At 43.0% G+C, this 26956-nt stretch overlaps 1 protein-coding gene across 1 annotated transcript in view; it reads right to left on the reverse strand.

Moving 5' to 3' along the window:
- Positions 1 to 26956, reverse strand: part of auts2a (activator of transcription and developmental regulator AUTS2 a) — a 441093-nt gene that overhangs the window by 163828 nt on the left and 250309 nt on the right. Inside the window, 1 exon segment of the mRNA XM_079356142.1 lies at positions 19750 to 19851. Coding sequence (XP_079212268.1) covers positions 19750 to 19851 — 102 coding nt within the window.

Genomic DNA, 26956 nt, shown 5'->3' on the forward strand with positions numbered 1-26956 from the left:
GGGCCCGCCAAGGCTATCTGAGGAACACTTCAATAGCTTGTACCTGGCCTGCTGCTGGGCCCATTATCCACTAATCCACACCCAAGCGGAACGTTTAAGTAGTTCTAAAAGGATTGGAGGGAGCAGCAAAGCTTTCACTGGAGCCATGCAATTAAGGCCAAAGAAATTATCGCACAGTTTAGATCCTATTTCCTCTCCTTTGAAAGAGTGAGGGAAGGCATCAGGGAAACAACATGTGAAGAGATAGAAAAAGGAAAAAGCAAAAACTAACCAGGAAACGTGCAGTAAATAATAATAATAATAATAAAAGGTTGAGGGTATGATGTGGCACCAGAAAACCAGCATAAATACAGCTGGAAGTCTAGAGGGTGAGACAGTTGTGACAAGTCCTATTAGAGAGTCCGTTAATCAAGAGGAAAATCCACTCCCTGTTGCACGGAAAAGCTCATTCCCAAAATACAGCGGAGGATTCCTCTCTACAAGATTATGTGGTCAAAAAGAGGATGAGAGGGAATGCAGCAGACAGGTTTAATAACGCCGCTGTAAATGCTGTTAAGAGGGGAATGCATGAAACTTTATTAAATTGCCATTGCATTTGGGAGGGCTGCATTACAGATAAATTGGTTTGTCCACCCAAACATGATAAATATGGTTTACAAACAGGGAGTATCAAAAAACAGTCATAAGCACTGCAGTGATGTGCAAGGCCCCTGGGAGAGAAGATGGATCAGGTAAAGCTGATAACTTATATCATTGTGGGAGTGTTTTCCATTTTATTGATTATTAATTGAGCTCATTCAATATTTAAAAGCAGATTTAAGGGGTTTTCTTATAACATGAAGCTGCCTCTTGAAACACAGAACAATGCTTACTTAAAGTGCCGAGCTGAACAAACTAACTGTCTTCATAATAAAAGAAGTGGATCCAGGGATTAAGACATGAGGCATCAGTGGGGAGAGGAGGACAGCTGCCTCTCTGTTTTCCTGAGTGAGATTAAACATTAAAGCTAAGTTAAGCAAGGCTTTTGTTTGGATCTTTGTTAGGTTAAATTGAGATCGAGCACGACAGTCTAATTAATATGTTTTAATATTGAAGTCGCCATTCATCGACTTGAATCATATCAACATGTGTGTTTACCTGTGGAATATTCTGTGCAATACCCTCTCCGTCCATCTGATCGTGAAAGGTGAACATGTTGAGTTTGTGTACAACTGGGGGCTACGTATCAGCTCACATGGTATGGTAATACATCGTACCGTATAGTATTATATTGTATCGTATTGTTTGCATTGCCTCACTGTGTATTGTATTCACTATTAATTGCTAATCCCGGTATACAGTGTATATGTAATAAAGACTTTTTCCATTTTTGATCAACTACTTATTTACTCTTCTTTATTTACAGTTCCTTCAGGTGTTGCAATGGGGAACATTCACCTCAACGCTGGATCAATAAAGTCCTTTTTCTCTTATCTTTAAAGAAAGGTCAGGACACTGAGATCGACCGACAGTATTGAGTTTTTTTTTTCTTTTTTTTTTGAATACCCTTTCCTCTCTGAAAGAAGTAGATAATGTTTCTCTCAGGCTAAAGGCTCTTTCATAGTGTTGGGCCCCTCGTCTACTGACAGCTTCTGTCCGCCTCTTGGTTGGGATTCCTCGATCAAAAACAAAGATGATTCCTCGAACATACAACGCTGCTGGACAATTTCACTTTGATGGAACTGAAACATCCAAGTCAAAGACAGAGAGGATGGATGTAATAAACCCTGCTGGTAAGTTCTGGTTTCACAATACGGACCCATCTGACGTCTTCTGTATTTCAAGTTTGTTTCTTATATGAACACTTGAGTCTTACTTAAGACTTGGAGTTGAGTTATTTTGGGATGTGAAAGTAAAGAAAGCATGTGACGGTTTCTCGGCTGACATCAAACCCCTGATATTTCTGATCCCGCTCCACCCACACGGATCCATCAGGTGGCGATAACACCACGTCAGACTGCTGGCGGATCATTTGGCGTTTGGAGTTAAACTGGCTGTATATGAACATCCGCACCACGGGAAACAGTTTTAGAGAAGATTCACTTCAGCAGAAGGAGTCCTGTTTTTCATGAAAAGGTGAGTCATACCGACAATATTTTTTTTTCTTTTAATAACAACAGCATATGAGAAGTCCTTCAGCGTGACATCATCTGTGCTTGTTTTATTGTTTATGCACAGATCCTTCCTCCGACAGGTATGTTTTATATTAAAGCTGGAGTGTGTGAAGAAAAGTTGAGAGGACAAGTAAAAAAGTCGACATGTGCTACACAGATTTAAAATTCGATTAAACGTCACTGAGGCAAGAGAAGACGTTTGTTTTTGATGCCTTTTTACAATAACTGCCACGTTAACCTTTGCATATTTGTGTCCTTTGCCAAAATACGACACATGTAAACCATTTGCCTTTTTAAATGTTTCAATACAAAGGTGAAGTCAGCGTCAGCTCTATTACAAATAAGTCAAATAAAAGGATTGAGAGGGAAACAATCCTGTCAGGTGTTTTGTGTACAGGGTTAAACTGTGCTCTTTAAAACGCATAACATTTAACTGTGTAAAGGAATAAGGAGTTTTTATTGCCTGAACATCAATAGGAGAGGATTCAGTAAAGGCTGCCATCTTGAGCAGTGAGCAGTCAAACACACATAAGGGACGGACCACCTCTCCCCCCCTCTCTCTCTGTCTCTCTCCCCCCCCCCCTCAGTCTTTCTCCGTCTGTGGTCCCCAGAAGCTATAATATCCATCCTAGGCGGTTCACTTGACATTTACTTGCCCTGCTTCTCCTGTAGCATTCCCCTTCCTAACTGCCAGTGCTCCGACTCTCCAGGGTTTGCCGACCGGGTGAACAGATAACAAACCTGTCAAGGCAGCTTTAGGGGGGGAATAAATCCAGAGCTGGGACTGAGGTGGATGATGTGTTCCAGAGGGTTACTCAGAGAGGAGGGCGGGGGGGCTGACTTGAGACGCCCTGTGAGGCCTGGACCCGGGAGAGGCTGCTAGCTGTAACGCTACGTTATGAGAGGGCACAGCCAATGCAGGCTGATGAGATCTCTTTGCAGAAATTTCAAATGGCTGGCCCCCTTTTTACCCTCCATTTCACCTATTCTTTACAAGCCGACCCCCCCCCCCCCCCCCCCGCTCCTCCCACCATCAAAGGAGCTGTCAGAGGCTCTTTCTTCAGGCGGGCAGACAGGTCAGGGGTGGAAGGTTGACGTGGGGTGTGGCCTTTGAGGAAGGGACGCGGAGCGCCTAGCGGGGATGTATTGAGGCTGAGGGCTGTCTTTAAGGTGCTGATAACATTCATGGTGATGTGTTCCCAAGAGGTGCACAAATGTCAACACTCTGCTGCCATGGGCTTGTAATTCTCTGAATAGAAAGGACAAAGAGACAGGGCAGGAGAGATGCAGCAGGCTCATTTGTCAAGAATTTAACTCAGAACAATATGAAGATAATGATTTTGAAAGAAAGAAAGGCATGTGTTAGCTTTTTAATTCTTTTAGCGTTGGTTTCTCTTTGAAAATATTAAAGCTACAGTGTGTTATTCAAGAAGCACCTTGTTATATTGATTAGAACTACAGATCCCTGGCAGTCCTGAAATTGGTCTTTTATATCATTATATTTGAACCAGAAGAAATGATTTGATGGCGTATGTGCTTGATTACCTCCTACCTCCTTTACTGCAAGCTCTCTGCCCGTGCAGACTTTATGCAAAGCCTTAAAGCTAGCGAGCGAGCTGCACAAGAGAAATGTCATTGGATTGATTGACTGATTGAGTTGCACTTATCTCTGGTTTTCTTTGGATTTCTTCTGCACAAGCAGTAACCTTACAGGAGCTAAAAGAAGAAAAGGCCAAATCTAAAGTGCAAACAACTGCACTACCTCTTATGGCCACTTGCAGCTGGCTATAAAGGCAGTCAACCAGGCTCCACATGGAATTGGCAACTTTAATGCCAAGCATTATCTGCTGAGTACAACGCCCCAAAATGTCATGTGTTTTGAGGGTGGAGCATCTTAAGGGCTGGTTGGACTTCTTTCTGGCTCACTCTTTCGGGTTTCTCTAAAGTTGCCTTCACCAACTTTAAGCAGAAAACCAAAAGGTATTCAGGGTAAACAGACAGTATCCTTGTCTCACTGAAAAAATCTTCTCCAATAATCTAATTATACTAATCAATCCCTCACAAAACCAATTAGGGATCACGGATGGATCCTAATTGATCTCTTTACAATCCCTTGAAACACCTATGATAAGTAAGTACCTGATAATTGGCTTACTTTACAGTCCTCTTCTGTGTAATGCAGAACACACCAGATTTCTTTACCCTCGCTGTAATACTGCATTGCTTAATTGTCACTAACCGATGTACAAAGAGCTGTGAACATGTGCTTCATACCATTAGAAACTCCATCAAATTACTCACCAGCCAATGAACTGAAAGCACAAGAAGAATTTGATAGACTGCTGCTGCTGTGAAGTACATTAACTTGGAGAATTGGCAAAATGTCCTTTATTTCGGTCAGAGTACGTCAAGCGTTTTTGAGCAAACCAAGTGAGGCGTGCCTGCTGGAAATTGGAGGGATGGAGACGTCCCATGATGGTGCTAAAAACTGCACATCAATTACCTGAAGCACTGAGGCCTGTCCGCTCCATCTACATCCGAGCGGCGCCTGTAAGGAACCAAAATGTCAGCCAGCTATCCACGCATCGTCGTTGGAGAAATAAGAGGGGAAAACATGGCATGCTTATACTCTGGCATTGGTTTCATGGTTGTTGTTGTATATTCCAAACTAATGGAGTTAGCTGGCACTGATCTGCAGTAAACAGCCTTAGCAAGGCTTAGCAAGCAGCCTGTGTTAGACTAAGCCGTGTTTATTATCAAGCACAATCCTCAGTCTCATCAATGCTCAGAGAAAGGCGCGGATGAATAAATGCATATTGTTTAGCTTAGGGTTAGCCAGAGCGGGAGCCACAAATGGAAAAAAAAAAAGAAAGAAAGAATTTAAAGCAGATGGTTAAATCTAAAAAAGAAAAACAGAGGAGGGGGGGCTGAGATAGAGGGAGACAGCATCAGAAAAGAGGACAGAGAGAGAGAGAGAGAGAGAGAGAGAGAGAGAGAGAGAGCGAGAGAGAGAGCGAGAGAGAGAGAGAGAGAGAGGAAAATGAAAAGAAAAACCCAAGCATACTGGTTGCCTTTTTACTCCGGTTTTTCAAAAAGCTGTAAAGCTAACAGGGAGAGGGAGGGAAAATACAAAGGCCTGTGTTCTCATTTTCAGTCTGAGAGCCCCACCAGGACCACTGAAACTTGCTTGATTTCCCCAGTCCAATTATATCTCTGTGCTCAATCCTTCCAGAATAGCAACATCACACCCAGGGACGCTGTCTGCCTAAGCGCAGCGTGCCTAATGGAGTCCCAGAAGTTGACTTCATTTCATTGCTCCTAACTAATGGGCTGTGATATTTTCCCAAACTGACTGCAGCTCTGCCCCCTGGAAGCTCGTCAGCGCTGCGTCGGACCCGGCCCAGCAACATGCCAGCCGAACAACCCCCTCCAATCCCATCCACCCACCACTGCTGCTGCTGCTTCTCCGCCAACGCCCTCTCCTCCCCTCCCAGTGCTCATTAGTGCTTACTAGCCGGGTGCTGATTGTCAGAGGGCCCCTGTGATGCAGGCTCTCCCTGTGCGGGCGGCCTGCTGTGGTGAATTTAAGAGGACTTTAATATAACTGGGCTGAGGAGAGGAGGAGCAGCCGGGGACAGGTGGGAGGGAGCGAGGACACACGGCCACAGCTGAGGACAGACACTCTTTCAGGACCACCTATCGCTCTCCGATGGATACTCGTGCCCGGAACACAAGCATGAGGAGAAATGGCCGCACATAAATTCAGCAGAATGGGTCCCTGTCCGGCCATATTGCGGGCACAGAACGGTCCTCCAGATGGCTGAGGGACACAACAGTGGTGCAATACAATCACTGGCATGGCAGAAGTATCAGGAATAAATACGAAGAGCTTTAGATCACCTAAAGACTCTGCCAGCAAAGAGTTTTTCTATCACAACATTCATTTTGATGACACATTTTAAAATCGATAGCTTCATTACTATAGTCCCCTGGTTAAATATGACTCCAATACAAGTGGATCTCAGTCAGATGAGGACTTGAGTTTAAGTATTGGAGTTCATGTTTTCACAAAAACTAAAGCACTTAAAAAGGGTTGTTGTGTTTTCACAATGCAGGAGTGCAGTCAAGACTACTTGGCTGTAAATTCTGCTTATATATTCATTTAGAGAACATTATTGACCCTCTATTCAAACAGATTTGAAATTCCAAAACCAAAAGGAACAATAACAGGGACAACCAAAAAACATGTCAGCCATGCTCTACACTGAGACCAAACATTTTTAAGCAGCCATTTCAGTCGGTGCAAGGCTTGTTAGAACCCGAAATGTTTTTAAAAAAAAGTACAACAAAACCCAAAATGTAATAACTGATGGAAAATGTAACAAAATGCTGAGCCCAAAACGATCAAAATCTTACAAGTTATTACATTATTAGGAAAAATAAATATTTTGCTTGCCCCATAAATGTAATATTTGACCTAAAATGTAGCAAGTTGTGACATTTTGTAAAAATGTACTATGTTTTGGGCTTAGCATTTTGTTACATTATTGAACAGTTATTACATGTTTTTTTTTTTTTTTTTTTTTTTTACATTTCAGGCTATTGTGATATTTCAGGCTCTCACATCCAACATAAGACACTAAAACATGTGAATAAAAAAGAGCCTCTGTATAAACTTCTTGTCAATTTACCTGATGCTATACTTACAGTATGTGATGAACCACGTCTGTTTCAGCTCTTTACTCTGTAAAGCACACTTACAGAGTTCCTTGGTTTCTATAACAAATTAACTTGACAATTAATCCTATCCACTATAACGCATTCAGATCAAGACAACACCGTGGGTCTCAATCCCTGCTCTTGTCTCGGTCTCAGATATCTCTCGTCTCGGTTAGAGTGGTCTTGACTACAAAACTAATACAGATATGTATATATGTCTGTTATTCAAACCCTGCAGTATACTTTGAAGTTGTTGCAGTCATTTCAAGATGAGAACATGAATATCAGGATGAAACCTATTCTTCATGAAACGTTTCCATTTAAATGAGGCCTCTCGTTAAGCATTAGAATCTCATTCAGCCAAATGGGACTACATTTCAAGAAGTGCAGGTGGAGAGCCAAATTGTCTGCTTTTACGGCTTACACAGAGGTTAATTATTCTCATAATTACACCTACAAACGTCAAAGATTTGTTTTTCTCCCTAATTGACAAGAGAGTTAGCAGTGGACTATATTAGCTGTGCAGGGTTGTTCTTCACCACGGTGAAATGCCTAAAAGTGCCTTTTATATGCAATGCATATAAAAAGCAATTACACCGTTTTTTCTCTCTCTTTGCCTTTTAGCTGCAGTGTAATCTGCCGGGTAGATTTGCCAAGGATAAGAGGGAAAACTGTAATTATGCACATTATTCACCTTGCTAAGTGCAGTACTCAAACACAAAAAGCTAAGATGCCTAAATGCACTACAGCAGGTTGTCCTCATGCAAAGTGCGGGTCAGGCTCCAGCAGGCTCTGAGAGCTAATGGCAGCGAGTGGTGCTCCTAACACATGCTCTGGCTCTCTCAGGGACACAAGGGAGTTAAGTGCCGTGCTCCCTACTGCTGATTATCGCACCTTGGCCAGCATGCCAGGTCTCCCTGCCCTCCAATGCATTGATCTCATTTGGCTGGGAGATAAGGCAGTAATTGGATGAGGGCTTGGAATCAGATGGCCCTGCCTGGTTTGGCTAATTCCACTCTTCCTGGACATACTGGGCCTGGGGCCAAGGGGGCAGGCCAAGGTTAATCCCATCCAATCCCCTGTACTATGTGGGCCTATGCTGCTCCTTTTGACCTCTCACCGCTACCCAAACACAGCTGATGTGACTCTTTTTAAACAGGTCTGAGCTGATTGTCTAATTAGTTTATTAGAGATTTTACACTCGTGCACAACAACGAGCTACACTGTCAAGTATAGAGGCGCACTTTAGAAGACACGGGGGGACATATCAGCCAACAAATACACAGAAGAGCGAGTAAAATGAACTCATTAATAAGGTTAAGGGGGAAATACATAGTTCATTTTATGGAAAATATTATGTAATAGGCTTCAACAGTACTTCAAATGGATTCACATAAAAGTAGCTAAATCTCCTCCGTGAAAGTCATGTTTCTCTGAGCAGCTTATTTTAACACTGACTGGTGTAGACCTCATTCGATTTAAAAAGCCCTGCATCTACAATAAGGGATCTGAAGGGTTTTTTTTTTTTGTTCACTTTTGTCCATGAAAAAGCTTTGTTATTCAACACCTAAAATACAGTATGAGAACAGGCTGAGCTTATTCACTCTCGGAAATACTAGAAGAAGAGTTGTGTCTTCTGCATTTGCCATGGTTCTATTATCGTGGTGGATGATATGGAAGAAAAAGACAGAGACAAATGTAATTGGTGACATGTCATTATATTACAGATGAAATCCTGCTCTTGAGGGCACGGATCTGCAATATGTCATGGCCGGTATGACTGATACACATTTGCAATGCAAAATGGAGCGAATTTGCGATTATGCAGAACTTTTTCCAATGAAAAGGCCAAGTGCAATTTCACCCTTTCTTCACTGTGAGACCAGCGCAGCTCCACATACCTGAGATGGCCAGCAGATTAGTCATCGCTTCATTCTATTGACACATTATGTAGTCAGAGATGGGATTTGTCCAACTCAAATAAGTCTCAAAAGGCTAAGAAAGCCTCGACAGGAATGAATGCAACAGAGGGACGAACGCCTCTTGGGAAAGACTAATCTTCTTATTGCGTACATTTATTCAATTCTAGTGTCAATATCAAGCACAATCAGAACGGGCCATGTGACAAGTGCTTTATGTGTTGGCTGATAGTGGATGACATAAAGTAGATGTAATCACCTGGGAGTACATCACTGCTGACAGCTCCACATCAAAGCGTTGCTTTTGCAGATTAATCAGGAATTGTAATGCACCATTAAAATAACTTCAATGCGGCGAGCCATCATATATGGAAAGCTGTTCATTGATCAGACAGTCACAAACGTTGACAGCTGCAGTTTACACAAGTAGAAGTAATCCCCTAATAATCCCTGGAATATCTATTTGAAACCAAATCACACTTAAGTGAGATGATTGCACAACCTTAAACCCATGTGCCTGGAAACTGTTGTCGGAAAATCCCAGAAGTACATGGCTCCTCAAATTAAAAGATGGATATCAGATGGTTGGCAAGATATATGAGAAAATGTCATAAAAGAATTGTGTCCACCAACAAAGATTTGTTTGTGACATATTGTTTTCTCAAGTATTAGGAGCTACAATACACACACAAAACAAATAGGATATACCCAAGCAGTCATGGTGCTCGCAAAAAACGGCAAGAAATTAGCTCAAGTGTATACAGTACATCTCAGACATGGGTGTGGCAAATTGGCCCCAAATCCCCTGAGCTTACATCAATGTTAAGGCCCCTACCTTTCCAATTCCCCTACACATGGCATTTGGTAGCCATATGTAGCATGTTACACTCTATAAGAAGTCTCATGTAGATCTACTCTAAAGACAACAGGAAGACAGAGGAACACAATGCAACAACTCTGGCAAACAAAAGCAATCGACTAAAACCTATATCTATCCTAGACTCTATCCTAGAATACACAACTCTGGATGTGTTGTTATTACAGAGTAAAAAAAAAACAATTCTGTACAGTAAGTGCATTTGTACTTGCAGTCTCTACGTTGTGCAGGGACAGATGACAATTTCAGACGCTTGGATCGAATTTTCATTTCAAATCACGACGAGGCTCAATATCAAAGTCTGATTTCAGAAAGTACTGGCATCAGCTGGTTGCTCTTAACAAAAAAAGACCACATATAGGACCGAATCTCCGGTGAAAATGGGATACTAACAGACACGATTGGAGGCAAGATGAGGCCGACGGTTGTGTGTTATAAAGACAACAGCAGAACGGCCATCCTGTGGATTCCCGGGGCCTGACATATAGATTGCAGATGGATAAGTGCACGTTAAAACAATATCCCGCCAACCAAAAAAATCATTGCTCATAGCTTCCTCTATTTACTCAAAGGCAGCTCATCTCCCACTGGGGCAGAAACAAATGAAAATGTTATTTCTCTACTCATGAACTCCTACCTAGTCTGGTTTTTCACTGCTGGCAATTTCATTTCGCTTCCAAATTTGACTTAAGCCCACGACTAGAGGGAAATAATGTCTCTGGAATAATCTTGTGCAGCTGTTATTCCAGAGGTACCATCGCTCTGTCTTTCTTGGTATATCTATGTGTCTGCCTGTCCATCTTTCTTCTGTATCTATTTATTTCTTGTCTGCACTTTTGCACTGTGGTTTAAGGGAAATTGTGCTGGCTTCTGAAATAGAAGTGATGTGACATTCAATGCCTCACAGTAACCCTGACGGACACAGCAGCCTTGAATAAGACAGAACATGCCAATCTGAGGCACATGGGGAAAGAAAGGCTTTGATTCAGTGGTGTTACACTCAATCTGTCAGAGTGAAAAACATGGGCTCACCAAATACACGTGCAAAACATTATAGTGACTAAATGTTCCCAGACTCAGTGTGGCATCACTTTTCTGTTCTCTGAATGATGCTTACCAATCACAATTCACTTTTTCCACAGTCCACATTTACAGGGTTTGTCTGCTTGTATAAAGCACCAAAAAAAATAGTCAAAGCAGTGATTTCAGTTTTTTAAGTTTAAAGTTTTCTATTATGTAAACCTTACCAAAGTTTTTAACATCACTGGTATTATTCCTCTAGAGCAAACATTTAGCATCCTGTTTATACTTCAGTCCATTGTTGGAGAAACGTAGCGATGGAACCAAGTCAAATGTGATTCAGGTAATCTGGCAGAATGATTTCCTGCTTCAAGGTTTTTTTGCTACATTTTTGGTGGCACTGACCTCGATGTAAAGCATGAACGTAGACATTTCAAACCTGCTGAGATTATATGCCCCTTTCTATTCAATCTGATCAAAATTCTTGAAGTTGTCCTGAAATTTTTAAGAAACTTGAAGGAGTGCATGTGTGAAAAATCCCCAAAAAACATCCAAGTTTTAAAGCCTGTTGATCATTGGAACTACAATATAGCATACACAAAATCCAATATTGTGGTCACATATGAAGCTTTGGCTGTTACAAAACTGTAAACAGCCCTTACCTCAGAGAGTTGTGCAACTCAAAAGTACAAAGTGTTTTAGAGTACGGAGGTGAGCGAATATTCAAAATCTGCAAAACACATTATCTTAAGCTGCGTTTTCCCAACAAGGTAAAAGAGCAAATGCATATTCATATGCTGTGCTCGGTCTATAGACATGATAGATCAGACTCGGTTCATGAACCAGCAGACCTTACTGTGTAATCCCCATACAGCACTCAGCCTCTTGTGCCCTTCAAACAAACTCAGACTCAACTCAACACATACACAAACACACACATCTCTACCCTCCCACACAGCTTCTTTACCCTGCAGCTAAACTCCCTGGTACAAACATACACACACCAGGGACTTACATACATAAAACACACAAATGAACATAAACATTTGCTCCTTGGAGAGCTTTGCATCAACCCTTGGTTAGTCATGTGGCCTGTATATTATGGGTTAAATAATTAGAAAACATGCTCCAAGTCAAATAGAGATGCATGCACTGAAGAAGAGATTTTATATGTACAGAGAGATGTTTCCGTCTCTTCTTTGTTTACAGTGGCTGTGACGAGCAAGGGGAGGGGGTCAGGATGATTTGTTGGCTCAGGAGAGTAAGTGATACGTACCAGTGAATGGCCGGTAATCATGTTTATGAGGCGGAGATTGTTCTGGACTCCTGGTGTGTCTGATTGTGTTTTCTCGGGCTCCCAGCTTGGGCCCGAGTACACCCCTACCAGGCCATTGTGATTGAAGTATGCACTCTCACTCGGCTTCTCTTTGGGGGGTAAAAAGGTGCGTGTAATACCGTTCGCGTGCATTTGCGTGTTTGTGTTTACGTGCACGTTGGCTGGTGTGTTTTCATAAAGAAGGAATGTCAGCCGATGAAGACCTCCCATCACAAAAGAAAGCACAGCTTCCCCTTTCTCCTGCATGCAGCCAGTTCCCACTCTCATTGCTATGGCAACCAGCGCACTCTCTCTCTCTCTATCTCTCTCTCACTCTCTCCTTGGGCTCTGCATGCATCCAATCAGAGTGAGACCTTTGTAGAGATTCCTCCGGGCTCCACTTATTCAACTTACCCCACCGGAACAGCCTCCATGCTGAAAAGGCTGGAACAAAGAGAGGAGAGACTCCCTCACCGCAGCCCGCTATGACATAAAAAATTGGGGCTACAAGGTCGGGTTACAGAGAATGCGGAAGTAAGACGTATAGCCAAGAGCTGCAGGACGCATGGCAAAAGCAAAAACAGGAAGGTAGCACACAGCCATGGCCAATTTCAGTGGAAATTATATGGAATAGGATTTGCTATTAGAAGCCTCGGAGCCTGGATACTTGGCAAGTGTAACGCCGCTCTGGCACTGGTTTAAGCTTGATAAGTCAAAATGGATTCCGGCTGAGCCTATTTATGTCATTCCTGAAAACATATGGATAGGATTCAGGCGCTCAATACTTTCAACCTTCAACAATGACATTCAACACCAGTCCTCCAGTCCATTAATCTTCCATGAGAATAGATTTATCATCCACAGCTCTGAGGGATTGCGTTCAGTCAGCATCGGCCTGAACTGTATTTACCACAGCGACCTCGCTTTGTATCAATTGCAACAATTAAAGAGCCTCATTTTGCTGGGTGTACAGGAACATAGCGACAGTAAAGGTCACAGTTCTTCCAAATCCTTTGTTTTGTGTTCTCGGCCTCTAGGTATGGTAAATAATTAGGAAGGGTAAACTCAAGCCAGATATCTTGATCCCAAGGGCTTCTCTGAGGTCACAAACACACTGTGCCTCACTCTTTTTGATTATATTTTTGGACAGTAGATTATGCAGAGTCTGAGTTAAACACTTGTGAAGAGGGGCAGTCATGCCTTGAGCACTTGTAGGGACAAGCCATTCAGCGGGGGCCCCCTCACAGGCCCCTGATGGACATTCAGCTGTTGGCGCGCTGGCAGGCCGATGGAGCCGCTGAATAATTTTGCCCGACTGCCGTGTCACAAAGTGTCACAATCTGTCCCTGACACCCTGACTGCAGGCGACGAGAGAGTCAGTGAGAAAGAGAAACAAAATAGAGGGAGATCAAAGAAGAAAGGGCTTGATTTTGGAGTGCCAGGTGGTAATAAGCATATCTGGCCACTTCCTAGTTTGACAGCCAATTCATCAGCGTGATTCAGAGTCAAAGGTGGAGGCAATTCAAGGGATCTGTGTCTGGATCCTCTGCTGAGCTGACTGTCAGTACAAGAAGACCTTGCTTAAAAAATAAAGGACAAAAGGGAGGACGCTCTCATTGTGGACATGATCTCTAAACTGGTAAAAAAAAAGGCTTGACAGATAAGGAGATTAAGGAAGCCAGAGGTGAAACATGTTGGGTTTGTTTGGGTTTGTTTATTATGAACCCCAGATAGCATGAATCAAACTTTAGGTCATCATGTCACACTTTATTTGGTTGGTAGTTGTTCATAAGGGTGGATGAGCTTTACATTTTAGCATTAGAATACACTTCAACTTTTTTTGACAAGTTAATGGTCTATTCGACCTGTCAGGACTTCTTATAATGGGCATTTCATTGTTCCAATTATAAAATCAAAAGTAGGTAAAGGTACTCCAGCCTTTATATTCTTAAAAATACCTTCCTTTCAAAGTAAGGCTTTATCCTTTTTTATTCTCCAAGAGCTTGTAATTTTGTTATAGGAATATGGGTAAGATGGTTGGAGTTACATGTGTGGGTATGCAATCATCTGCTTTTCAAAGTGTGTCACTGTATGCAGGGACAGATCTAAGGGGTGGCCAGGGCGAGGGCCTTAAAATTGAATTGGACACCTCAAAATCCTCGACAGTGATTGGCTAATTACCTTTGCAGAGATTAGTTAGCTCCGCTGGTAGCTTTGTTTGCATTTAAATGTAAAATATCTATTTTCATTTTTTAAATTGTAACTTTGTTGTGACTGGTTGTATTAGTAAATCAGCTTGTTTGGAGAAAACCAACGGAAAGGAATCTTGACTTGAAAACAAACACATCGGCTAGCATTAGCCCCAGCAGGTCTTGCAACTCATCCTTATGTACTTTGACAGACAGATTTTAAAATTCAAACTGCTCGGGGCACCGGTAGCCTAGTGGTTACTGTGCGCGCCCCATGTATGGAAGCCAAAGTCCTCCAAGAGGGCTGCCAGGGTTCGAATTCAACCTGTGGCTCCTTTCCCGCATATCAATCCCCAATTTCTCTGTCCCTGATTTCCAACTCTATCCACTAGAGACAGATTAATGTATCTACTAGTGATGCATTGTTTTTGGGGGGTTTACCAAGTGATGTATGAACAGAAATCTGCTGCTCATTTTTTACCTTCACAGCAGCCTGAGCAGAGTACAGAGCTATGATAATGAGCTAATTATAGGTACAACATTCCTTCTTCCATATCTAAATGCTTGTCTCTAATAGGAAACATTTCAAATTATTGAGAGGCAGACGGATAATTGATGCAAGCAATTACAAGTTCTGTGTCGGAGCAAATTGGACAGTGTATCTGGACATGTAGGGGGACTGTGACCTCATTTACATCAGAGTGTCAGGAAATAATTGGAGAATGTACTGAGGAGGTGGGACGGGCAAAGTGTAATGTAGACCAGCTCCGATCACATTACATAAGCGGTTCACATGGACAGGGAGATCCAGTTCAGACAAGAAGCTTAAGGAAAAGCCAGTACTCAGGGGTCAAGGACAAAACATTCTGTGCAGCTTTGATTCGCTCCAACGAACAAAATCATAAAAGTGATTTTTACAGCAACAAATACACTTTGTGACAGACGTCCCTTTCCAAAAGCTGTTATTTGAGTATTTCACCACATGCACATTTGGAATGGGCTGTCATGGTTTAATCTGAAAGCCAGTAATAACTGAGAGCAGTTTTACTAGCCATTAAAGAGACCCTGGCTGTGTTTGGGCTGAAACGGCTTCAAAAGCACGAGAAGACGACGTGCTTGACTTTTAACAATATCACTTCCAGATGTTTCATTACAAAACAACTTTCAAAGACTTCACCGCAAGAAAACCTTCTCGTGTGAGTGCAGCCAGGACACACGAGTATGGATTTCAGGAACCCACAATTTTCCAATTTTCATGTCAGATGGAAAAACCAGCTAGCAAAACCGGAGTAAAACCAATTGAGCGCCAATATTAATAATAGTAAACTACATACAAGCAGGCCAACACATGAAGTGTTACCTTATTTTCCAGCAGTTTTTCCACACAATATACTGTTAAAAGGCGTTGTCCAAAACCATTAGACTGCAGTGCATCTGTTTCCATTTGACAGGCAGAATTGACTCTGTAGAAAAGCTAAAGCAGGATACAAGAACAGGAAGCTTTGGCTGACGATACAAACGACCCCTGAATTCTAGGGGTGCATTCATTACAGCCTGCCTCTTGTGCCTCTCATCAGGCTGGCTAACGCTGACTGGCGGGCTCTGACCCACTACTCCAGAGCTTCTTTCTGTTGCACCCGCCTCTCATCAAGAGCCTTGGGTGGAAAAAAAAGGAGTAACATGCTGTTTACTCGCAATCCCAGGCCCGTAATTGCCAATTTATTTGATAGGCAGCCGGGTAATGATGGCATTTCACCCCTAGCCGCAGAGACTAAACAGGAGTGATTCATCCTGAGCTCCCAGCCCTCCCTGATCCAGCAGACTCCCTTCACGAAGGACTGCTGTCTGCCTCTATGCCTGCCACCCAGACTGAAAGGGTGGGGTGTGGTGGGGGGGACACGAGAGGCAGGGGGGGGGGGGGGGGCTTGCCATGTCAAGCTTCAAACGAACCCAAAAGGGAGCACAGCGCTTCAGAGCAAATGTGGCTAAGCCTGCCAATTTAGCTGGGGTTTGGGGTTGAGGCAAACACAGGCGAGCTGATGTGCCATTTGTAGGCCTTAATGAGCTGGCAGGACGGAGTGAGGAGGGAAGGCATGTGGGAGAGAGGAGGCTGCCAGGCCTGACCTCTGATGGCCTTCGCCTTCCTGCCAGCCAATGCCAGGTCGGTAAACTCGGTTCATCTGCTTCATCGGAGCGTGTTTGCTCTGTGAGAGAAAGGGAGTGCTACAGCAAATACCATTAGCGAACTGTTGGTCTAATGAAGAGTTCCGGTCAAAGCGGGTTCCTGTCTCACACTGCTCTCTGATACTAGTGACTAGGACGCTTTCTCTTTGTCTGGGAGCAGTGAGGGAGCCTCTCCCTGCAGCTAAACCGCACGAGCCATCCAGTTAGTGTGCGACAACCGAAATAGAACAAACACAACAACTACCATAGCAGGGCCTGCAATTATAACCTGGACCGTAACTGTAACTATTTTGTTCAAAGTCAATTACATGTTTTCTTGAATTATAAAATAAAACATCAAGCATTTTTTGTTTTTCCTTTTTTGTTAAATCTTCCTCCACCTTCTTCTGGTCTGAGGAAAAGAGCTTTGCTACAAAAGCTTCGGCTTGCACCTCTTGCAACGTGTGAAGTGGGTTTTTACTGCATGGCTGGAGGGGACTTGTTCACAAACCTGCAGGGACTTGAGATGAAACCTCACACTGTGCAACTGTCTGAGGTGACAAGGGGGGCCATGAAGTCGGTCTTCATGCTCCCAAGCTTTCAGCGGCCCTTCTGACGACACGCTCGGTCTCCTGTGGGGAAGCGGTACTGTGCTGAGAGGCCTTTCAGGTAAAACTGATTATAGAGAGAAAACAACAAGAGTATAGTTCTACCTTGAAGTTCTGAAACTACTTAAGGTGTAATTTGAAATTATTGGCAGGTTATTTAGGTTTTTAAATCATTTTATTCACAATATTCAAAATGAAAAAGCAGGATTCAAACAGAGTTTTGACTACAGATGACTACTAGCGTCCCGACTACAGATCATGGCATGACATAACTTTGTATTCACGTTTCATTCATGTGCAGTGAGTCAAAGTGTAAATCATCACCAAGATGTCGTCTTATTGGATGGAACGGTCAGCCTATGAGGCCAACTAGATGACACTGCAAAGGATGAACACATCTCAAACAGTGATTAAAGAAGTGCATGAAGCAAAAGATACTGCATGTGAATAGTAACATGTAGTAACCAATGCATTCTTGCACACGCTTGTATCCAGCCCAATGCAGCTATAAGTACAATCATTCTATCATGATCTACTGGAGGAGAAGAATAGTTTCAGTCATGTCAATGTTCCCTCCTATTGGTCGTACGAATGTGCGGGATTCACGGAGCGCTGAAGTTGGTCAGCTGGATGGGGCCGAGGTACGCCCTCACGCCCAGCAACAAACAGACAGAGAATGAACTTGAGCGCGGCATGTAGCGCCCACCGAGTCTTGTCCTGAAAGGTCTTTGACGTAATATCCAGTGTTTCCATGACGACGATAAACATACTGTGTCTGTCATGACAATCTCAAAAGACAGGGGCGTCACAACTGACAAAAACAGAACAAAAAAGAGGAAGAGCTGGAAGGCCTGATTAGGGAACCATTAAATATGATCAAAGTATTTTACAACATATTGTTACTATAAAACTAACTTGTATCACGAGCTTTGACATATCCCTGTCCAGATTACATTCCCATATTATATATTGCTTATTTGAAGGGAAAAAAGGGATTCTGAGAGCAGATTCTAACAGACACAGTTAAGCATATTATTCATCCATTTGTTGGCGATCAAAGCTCCTTTCTGAAGATACATTTGGTCTGGTCTCATAAAACCCAGTCACCACAGTGCAATCTGACAGAAATCAGCACGTATCATTTCAATTTCTCTTGTCAACATCAAATTACTTATTTCATTTCATGCCCAGTCAAGCATCGTAAAGCTACACGTAGAATCAGTTTTGCTCCAGTTGTTCGGCCGTGTCTTTCTCAAAGACTAGCTTGCTTCCCGACTGACAGCTTTAATTATGGCCAGTTATCTGATCGCTTCACTGTCGATTCTCCACACAAATCAAAGTGCAGGGGTTGCTGTCTGGCAGAGAGGTCCCTGGAGACTACTCGCTTTACTTCCTGAATATGTCACAGGGCGCCGGGACACAGGCGCTCTTTCTTCTGCCGGTTAATGCTCGCCTTCAGCTCCTCCAGGAGGAACAAGGACCTCGGTAAGTACTGTCTTTTATTGTATCAGTTATAAAAAACCTCCAGGTGAAAGATGGTAAAAGAGCGAGCGAGAGAGACAGAGAGAGAGAGGGAGGAAGGGGGAGAGAGAGAGAGAGAGAGAGAGAGAGAGAGAGAGAGAGAGAGAGAGAGAGAGAGAGTGTATGTCTGAGTTATATAGAGCTCTTAACTGATTCAAGTCTGCACTTACACTCTTTAAAAGTTGTGGTACAGTTGATTTGGGCTGAGTTTTTTTGTGGTTGAAAGTAGGTAACATGAGATGAACAACTTACCTTTCTTCCATTCAAATACTTTGGCTGCAAGGCCACACACACAATCATGAAATTGGAGCAAAGCTAACAACATCTGTGCTGGAAGAAAAAGTCCAGATTGACCAGACGAACTTCACTTTACAGTCAGTCGTACCGTGTCATTTCCTCACTGTTAAGTGAGGGTGACATGAAGGTGAACAATGGATGTGTCTAACTGTCCATGTGGACATGTTCCTTTGTACAGACTGTAAAAATGTAGAACTAGAAAATGACAATTTAAAACATGAGTAGAATTTGGATGTTTTTGACACTGATGGACAGTGAAGTCTGAAGAATGGACTCTGGGTTTGAATGGCACCCAGTCTGAACCAATCAGTGCTTGAGCAGGTGATCCACCAACATTGATACAAAACAAAAACTTACCTTTAAATGTCAGTTATCAGCACGTTACTATAATAAGTCAGTAACTCTATTGTTGTGGATTTGACATAGTCGGAGGCTTTCACTGCACTTGTGTCTCCTTGCTCTCCTCTGATTGGAGGATTAAATAAGGGTGCTTGGTGGAGGTTTTTTTTAACTCTTTTCTTTGTGTCCTGTAGCTGCCTTGGGCACACGTCCATGCTAATCATGTCTAACTATTTCACTGATCAGCAGAGAAGCCAGGAACGACAAATCTGCTGCGCAAATGTTGTGAGGAATGAAATAGATCCACCATGTTTGTTAGAGCTCAAGGATGCAAACAATGTCTGTTGGTGAGGAAATATGACTGTAAACAAAGCGTTTGTTTACAAGATAACTCCACAAAGCCTCTTTAAGTGCTGCCAGGCAATTAGGACTTTGAAACCAAAGTTTGAGCAAATGAAGTTTTCAACAGATGACTTGATTTGTGTTTTGTCTTGGACCTTTCCTTCTCTTTTGTTTTACACTGTCGTTATATAAACGATTGAATCTATGTGCTTATCTATCTGTGTGATTATTTACCTCGAGTTTTTCCTTAAGAAGAAGACGTGGAAATCATTTGTTTGTGTACTCACATCTGTCTGTCTGTCTCTGGAGCTGCTCCTGATGGACGGTTTGGACCCTCCGCTCACGCTCTCACTGTCGCTGTCCTTACAGTTATTCTGCCCCGGCTTCAGCTGTCAAACACATAACACAAGCGGACAAAAAGGTTAACAACATCAAGCAGGACTGTTAACACTGCAGTTTGGAGATTTACATGGAGAAATCTGGCTGGGGGAGGACATCCCACAGAAACGGCTTCATGAATATGTGAGAGCTGGCAGGAGCTGCAGCGCTGTCCCTGTAAATCTGTCATGTTTCTGAGCCTATTCAACAGCCATCACGGCGCTTGCCAATGATAGACGCCATCTGATCTCGCAGTATGAGACTCCTCTCAGCCCACGATACAGAGAACAGGGACAAAGACCCCTCCAGAACCTTCAAATGGAGCCGCTATCCTTTCCAGGCAGACACCACATGTCGAGGCAGCAGGAGCTCCGCGAAGTGTCATCCTCGAGACGCTCTGCTCGAGATGCAGCAAAATGACAAGAATAAAGTGGCGGACGTGCCAATCTGTGCGCGTCTGAGGCCCTTCAAGACGAGGAGAACAATAAAAGGCTCTTGGGATCGCGACGCTGAGTGGGAGGAAATGGGGCCCGTACTGCCGGTCCAAGTCTACGATTGATGTTGTCTGGAGGTCCCATGCTGCTTCCTCCAGACCAGACGAACGCTGCAGGTTTCATTTCAAAGAACATAAAAATATGGCTTTAAGGATCAGTGAATGCAACGCCTGCTCCGCCACCTTAAAGGAACAGCAAAGCGTGGAGCTGCGCACACAAAGGACTTGGACTGGAAGATGTTGGCGCTCTGCTCTCTGGCTCATCAGGGAATGGACATGGCTTCAGTATATATTATAATAAAGCCTCTTTCACAGGTATCTGCTGATATTAAGAGCAATGAAAGGCCACAGGGTGGGGGAATACTGAGAGAACCCTTGAGTTGAGCTGGTAATTAAAATGAAAATGTTCCCTTTTCTGCGGCCATTAGCGGTGTGAAAGGAAAGCTCTTCCGCGGGAGAGTTTGCATGATGGGTGGAGGGCGCTTGGATTCACCAGAGTGCTGAACGTGATAAGAGAGTTTAAGCTCTGGGAAGGCATGATGGGCCTGTTTGAGTCTGCGTGTGCACATTTATGCACCAGTGTGCGTCTGTCTACGTGTGCTGAAAAGAGGACTGTGATGAGCTCACAAATGTGGCACAAGCACACACAGACATGCACACCAGTGGCCTGTGCTGTGATAGCACTAATTACCTCCAATGCATTCTATTCCCACAAAAACCAGGGCGCATTTCCCTTCTTTTCTCTCCTAAATGCCAGTTTGTCTGAGGGGAGTTTACATATTTTTCGAGAGAAAAGGGGAATAATATCTCTTCCACCCTGGTCTGTATGAGCTGATCCTTGAAGAAAGAGCGAGGGATGATGTTTACGCCTCGGTCTGCAGCTCCTTCATCAAAAACATGTTGACCTATAATATTTATTAACCAGACTGTGTCCCTGCTGAACACACCGGGCGGCACACGCCAGCAAACTCATGCATTTATGAATGTGCCCACACACAAAACAAATCGTCATGGAAGCTGCTGCTGACTCCTGAATCACACGCTTACAGTCAAAACCACACTGATACACGGTGAGAATAAAATTAGGCATGTGTGGTCAAGATGTCAAGATTTGCATTTTAATAATCAACGTGGTATTAAAGTGAGTCTGCACTAGGACTGGGTGATACAGACCAAAACTCATATCTCGATATTTTTTCGCTGAATGGCGATCCTCGATGTGTGATCGCTATGTCTCATATCAACAGTCACAAAAAATTAATCTGTGGAATTAATCAATTTTCTGCATCTCAAAATAAACAGATATTTTAACAAAACATAACCATAATAATATTACCTATATTGTCTCACCCTGTATCGTGTTTGAAGATATATCCATGTATCTTAAAAACTCGATATATCGCCCAGCGCGCGTCTGCAGTCTGAAGACACATAATCACAACTTTGGTATCCTGGCTGATCACAGGGAAAGTGCTCCATGAAATGCAAAATCTTGCACAAGTGTAAAAGTGTGTAATGTCTGAAGTCTAATAAAGATGTTCCAATAAAGAGCGGCTCATCTTTCAGGGCTATTACATTAGCTCGGGACCTGATTACACAGCTATTTGAAAACGTATCCCTCAACTTGTTCCCTTTAATTTCCCCCTGAGCTCCCTTAAATTACTTCTGTGAATTGTGTTTTTTTTTTCTTCTTCCGCTCTCCCCTTTCTGAGGTTCAGACGATAGATTCATTTCTTTTTATGGCGTGATTAATAGACAACTTGAGCAAATGGAGGGACTGCTGGTGGTCAATGCTATCAAAAAGTGAAGTTGAGATTTAATGACCTGCTGCCTGGTGATAAATCTAAAAGAGAGGCCTGTGTCTCTGTAACCTCTGCTACATCAATGCTGATCTGATCACTCCCGCTTATTACCGCGTGTAAGTCATTCTATATATCTTTATTGCCTTTTAAACTTAGCTCCAGTTGAAACCTTCTTTAATGAACACCATTCACTATATTCACATGGCAGACATTTTCCTCAGGAGCCTCAGGCTGCAGCTAAAGTGCTGCTATCATGTTGTGCTAAACTCCAGGCCATGAAATCATATTTAGAGACTTCATCCCTTCAATATTTATACCAAATGGAACAGACAACGAGAAGTTAAGACCAGGAGGGACAAATCTAATATTACGAGTTTATACAACAAATATGATAAATACAAAAAAAACAACAACAACTCATCATGGCACAAGACAGTGAGGTTTTAAAGCTCGACTATTGGAGCCGGTATCAGGGTAACCCTGCACAGGTTCATAGGCTGACCCACAGAGACAAACACTGCAGGAAACTTAGACTCATAAATCTGCTGGCCAATATTCACACATCACGTGATTATCAGTATCGGCTAATTTTATCTACGACATGTGTCGATATAAGTGCCATGTATATGTTTGGAAGTGGTCATTAATAAGTAAAATAGTGTATAAGAGCACTAATGTCATTCAGTTAAAATGTAATGGTAAACCTTTACAAAAGAGTTTTACTAATAAAATGTGTTATTATGAAGGACTGTGTGGTACATAGTGTAACTGTATGTTATTGTGGCAATAAATGTGTGTTTAAGTCTATTTCAAATCGACCTCTACAGATCAAAGATAGATCTATGAAAGATATCGGCTGATATCTCATTTCTCGCTAATATCGGTATCTGGTTTAATATGATTTGCAAACCCGGAACAAAGCAGTACTATGACAGCATTTCAGCTTCCTAAACTTGGCACGACACCAGAGAAAATCCCTGCTGGCTCGACTTGGTCAGTGGCCCTTTGCTGAAACACTTTGATAACAGAGATCATCTTGTGCAGGGCGATGAGTGTGTGTGTGTGTGTGTGTGTGTGTGTGTGTGTGTGTGTGTGTGTGTGTGTGTGTGCAGAAGCCCCACGCGATGCACTAGCATAAAGGCATTAATTAAGACGCAGGTTGAGGCATACGGATACAATTATTTAACAACTTCCCTTTATGCGCACAGGCTGGGTATGCACTGGCCCTGCAGGAAGATAAACAGATGGTTTTAATATTCCAGAGGCTAATTTCACAACAATTAAAGGCACAGCAAGACATTAGCATCTAATGAAACATTTAAACTACTAGTAAGTGCATCTGCCATTAATTTCCACAGAGTGATGTCTGGTTTACTGCAATCTGTTCTGTGTTAGGGGATAAACTTCTCTTCTTTCTCGTCTCTTACCAGTCAGGATTTACTCAAGTGTGGAATCAACAACTGTTATCAATCAGCAGCCAGCGTGACGCTTTGGGAGAGAGCAGCTCGAAGCTCAGCATGAGACAGTTCAGCCCACAAGAACGAGAAATCACTTTACACATCTTATAAATCATTTCCTACAAAAAAAAAAAGGAACACACTTCTAAGTTCCTCACAAACATTCAAACTGTTAGTTTGCCACAGTGCTGATAACTGAACATCCTCTGCAACGTCTTTCAATGGGACAATGAGCGTGGTTTGATCAAGGGCTGCGTTGCCTTTGGAAACACAGGGGACACACGTTGTTGTTGTTGTTGTTAGTATACAAAATACCATTTCTTATATATATAATTCAATAAAAAGCTTTTTTGACAAGGTTGTAAGCCAAAGGCCGAAGGTGCCACACAGGTTCACAGAGTGTGTGAGAGTGGGTGGCGCCAAACTGTCTGCTTAAGACCAATATGTTGCTTTCTGAGTCGAAAAGAAAAATGGACACTGAACACGGACAGTTTCAAGAACGATGGAGTTTAGTGAGGATTAGGATTCTAATAATGTGCCAGAAGAACGACATTTCTTGACTGGCATTGGCCAAAGCTGTGTTCTTAGAAGCCATCTATTCACTGAAACTCTTGAATTTCAAAGAGTCATAACATGTGGAAGGAATAGTTGAAACGCCTTGCTTCTCCACATCTCTTTTGAAGGTTACAAGTAAACAAACACGACGTGCAGATAAGCTCACAGCTGCACTATTGGAGCTGCCACATGAAATACCAAAGGTGTTATTGAATGCCATGTACGCCTCACAAATGCTTATCTTGAGATGTCTAGCAAAGCAACAAAAGGGCCTGTCTTAACAATACAAGAACATTCATTATAAAGGGCACAATCAGGAAGGACTGTTTTTCATTACAGAGATGTTGCTCGTAACGGCGCAGGAGTGTAAAGAAAGCAGAACAGGAGAATGTAGGACAATGATGCAAAATGTAGATTTGTTTGTTATTGACTGATTTTTAAATCAGTGGAGAGATTTGTGTTTTTAGTTCCTCTGGTGAGTGGAATTGTGTCCAAAGCATTGTGAAAGCTTCCTTAAGATATTCGAATGTATAACACCGCAGACAGGATCAAATGATGAACAAACCATCTGAAGTCTTCAAAACAGCGGTTGGGTTTGGTCATCTCTCAACAGGAAGGTCGGGGTTCGACCCCCCATCTCCTGCAACCACATGTCAGATGTGTCCTTGAGCAAGACACTTAACCCCAAGTGGCTCCCTCTGCTTTGCTGGCGGTGTATGAATGAATGAGTTAACGTTAATAGCCATCAGTGTGTGAATGCGTAGGTGTGACCTGTGGTGTGAAAGCGTGATACAAACTCATGTCTCTTTACCGTTTACCAAACAGAAACGCTAACATCTTAAAAGTACGACTTGAGGCAAACTTAAGCCAGCGTTGCTTCCAAAACTCAGACTAAAGTTTCTTTTTCAGTGTAAAATTAGGATAACTTTAGCAAACCGCACGGACCACCAAGGTAAACACTTGTAATCACTTCAGTTTGTTGACATATTGTTTTTAAAAATGGCCTCGTCACTTCAAGCTAACTTCATGGGTCTTCTTTAAATTCGTCCTTCAGCTCTGTTGTGTTTACTTCTCTTATTTCTCAGAGATCAGGTTGGTTCTGTTCGTCACTGAAGCAGATACTTAACAGAAATAACAGACTGCAGAATGTTGTCGTTAACCAATCAGAATCAAGTGTTAATCCAAATTGTTTTATGATTGTATTAAGACATTTATAAATCATTTGGAGCACACAGACCACCCTTTTAAGAGTTTAGTTACATGACCAAGTATTTCATTCAACACCCTTCCTCTGAGAAGTTTGCTAAACCCGCTATTACAACATCGTCTGGAACATGTGCAGTCAATTATTTCCTCACTTACTGAATAGTGCTCACCGTTGCCATCGTGGAATTTTACAAGTGTATTGACCTATTCTCGAGGGCCACACTACAGACCCAGTGCAATCAAGCACAAAAGTAGGCCTGCTAACATTTCTAACCACAAAGGCCTTTTTAAACAGAGCCATACACAACACCGCCTGGCCCAGCCAACGCTCCCCCCCCCCAAACCCCCATCCCTCATCCCACAAAGAGGAAGAAAAAAAATGAAGAGAACTGGGCTCAGTTTTCTGTACTGGCCTCAGTGGGATAGCCATCAGCTCCTGGTTTCCCTTAGTTACGCACAACAGCAGCTGCGGAGCTCGGCTGTAATAAAACCTGGAACAATTTAACGGCTTTTATTGTTCTTCTGCGGCTTTCAGAACAGCTAACCTGTCCTCTCAGGATCTGGCAGAGAGAATCCCACAAGGGCAGCAATGAAAGAGGATCTCATTTACCTAAAAGCGCTTATAAATTTTTAATTTGCTTTAACAAGTAAATTAACAAGTCCCTCATTTGGGAAGTTTTATGGCTGCTTGCCACTGAGGGAGGACCATGAAAGTTTTATAGATAATCCACTACCCAGGCTATGTTGCTGATAATAAATTGTCTATTTCCTGCGGCACTGTCAAATCCCCTTGGTTTCCACTGACTACACTTTGAATATCTCCTTTATGCTGCCTTCACAGGTCTATATACCGGGGCTATTAAAGTGCTTGGGAGCTTCACGACTCAGCAGTTAAAATGAACAACTTGAAGAATTTCCGTCGACTTTATACAGGCACTCTGGTATTGCCTAAGGAGACGTCGTAGCTAAACATTAGAGCACATTAAGCATAGCTAATTATGTCTCTATACCAGCCTGTACATCACATCAGCCTCACAGTGAGCCCATGGAGAGACAAAACCACCTCAGGCTGCTTGACAACAGCATTTGGAAACTGCTGGGCCTGATTAACTCGCAGTGGGCTTCATCTGTAGAGAATGATATGGAACGAAAAAAACAAAAAAACAGGAGCTGAGGGTTTGTCAGGGCCTGTGAGGGGGCGACAACAAGCCCCACGTCATCTGTCTGACAGTGGCTGTGTGTGGGCGAGCCCACCAGCGTGGCCGGGCTATGACCCTGTGCTTGCTCAGAGGCCTTGCTGTTTTAACCGCCACAGACAGGAACCCTGCCTGAGACCCTCCTCACCCATAACCCTCTCTGCCACCCTCGCTCACAGGCTGTCACCGAGAATCAGCGCTTGGCCTTTAATGCCCCAGATTTTTTTAGCTTTGTGTTTTGCAAAGAAGTCATGAGCGTGCAGCGTGAAAGTACGTGAGCTGATGTCTCCCGATGTCTAAGATATCACTTGCAGTTATGCAGTTAGCCAGTAAAGTATTAAGGTATGCAGCCGTGGAGAAGCCCTCATTTCCTTTCAGTCCTTTGGCATCACTGAGCAGCGGTGATC

Source organism: Symphodus melops, assembly GCF_947650265.1.
Source record: "Symphodus melops genome assembly, chromosome: 11".
Classification (NCBI taxonomy): domain Eukaryota; kingdom Metazoa; phylum Chordata; class Actinopteri; order Labriformes; family Labridae; genus Symphodus; species Symphodus melops.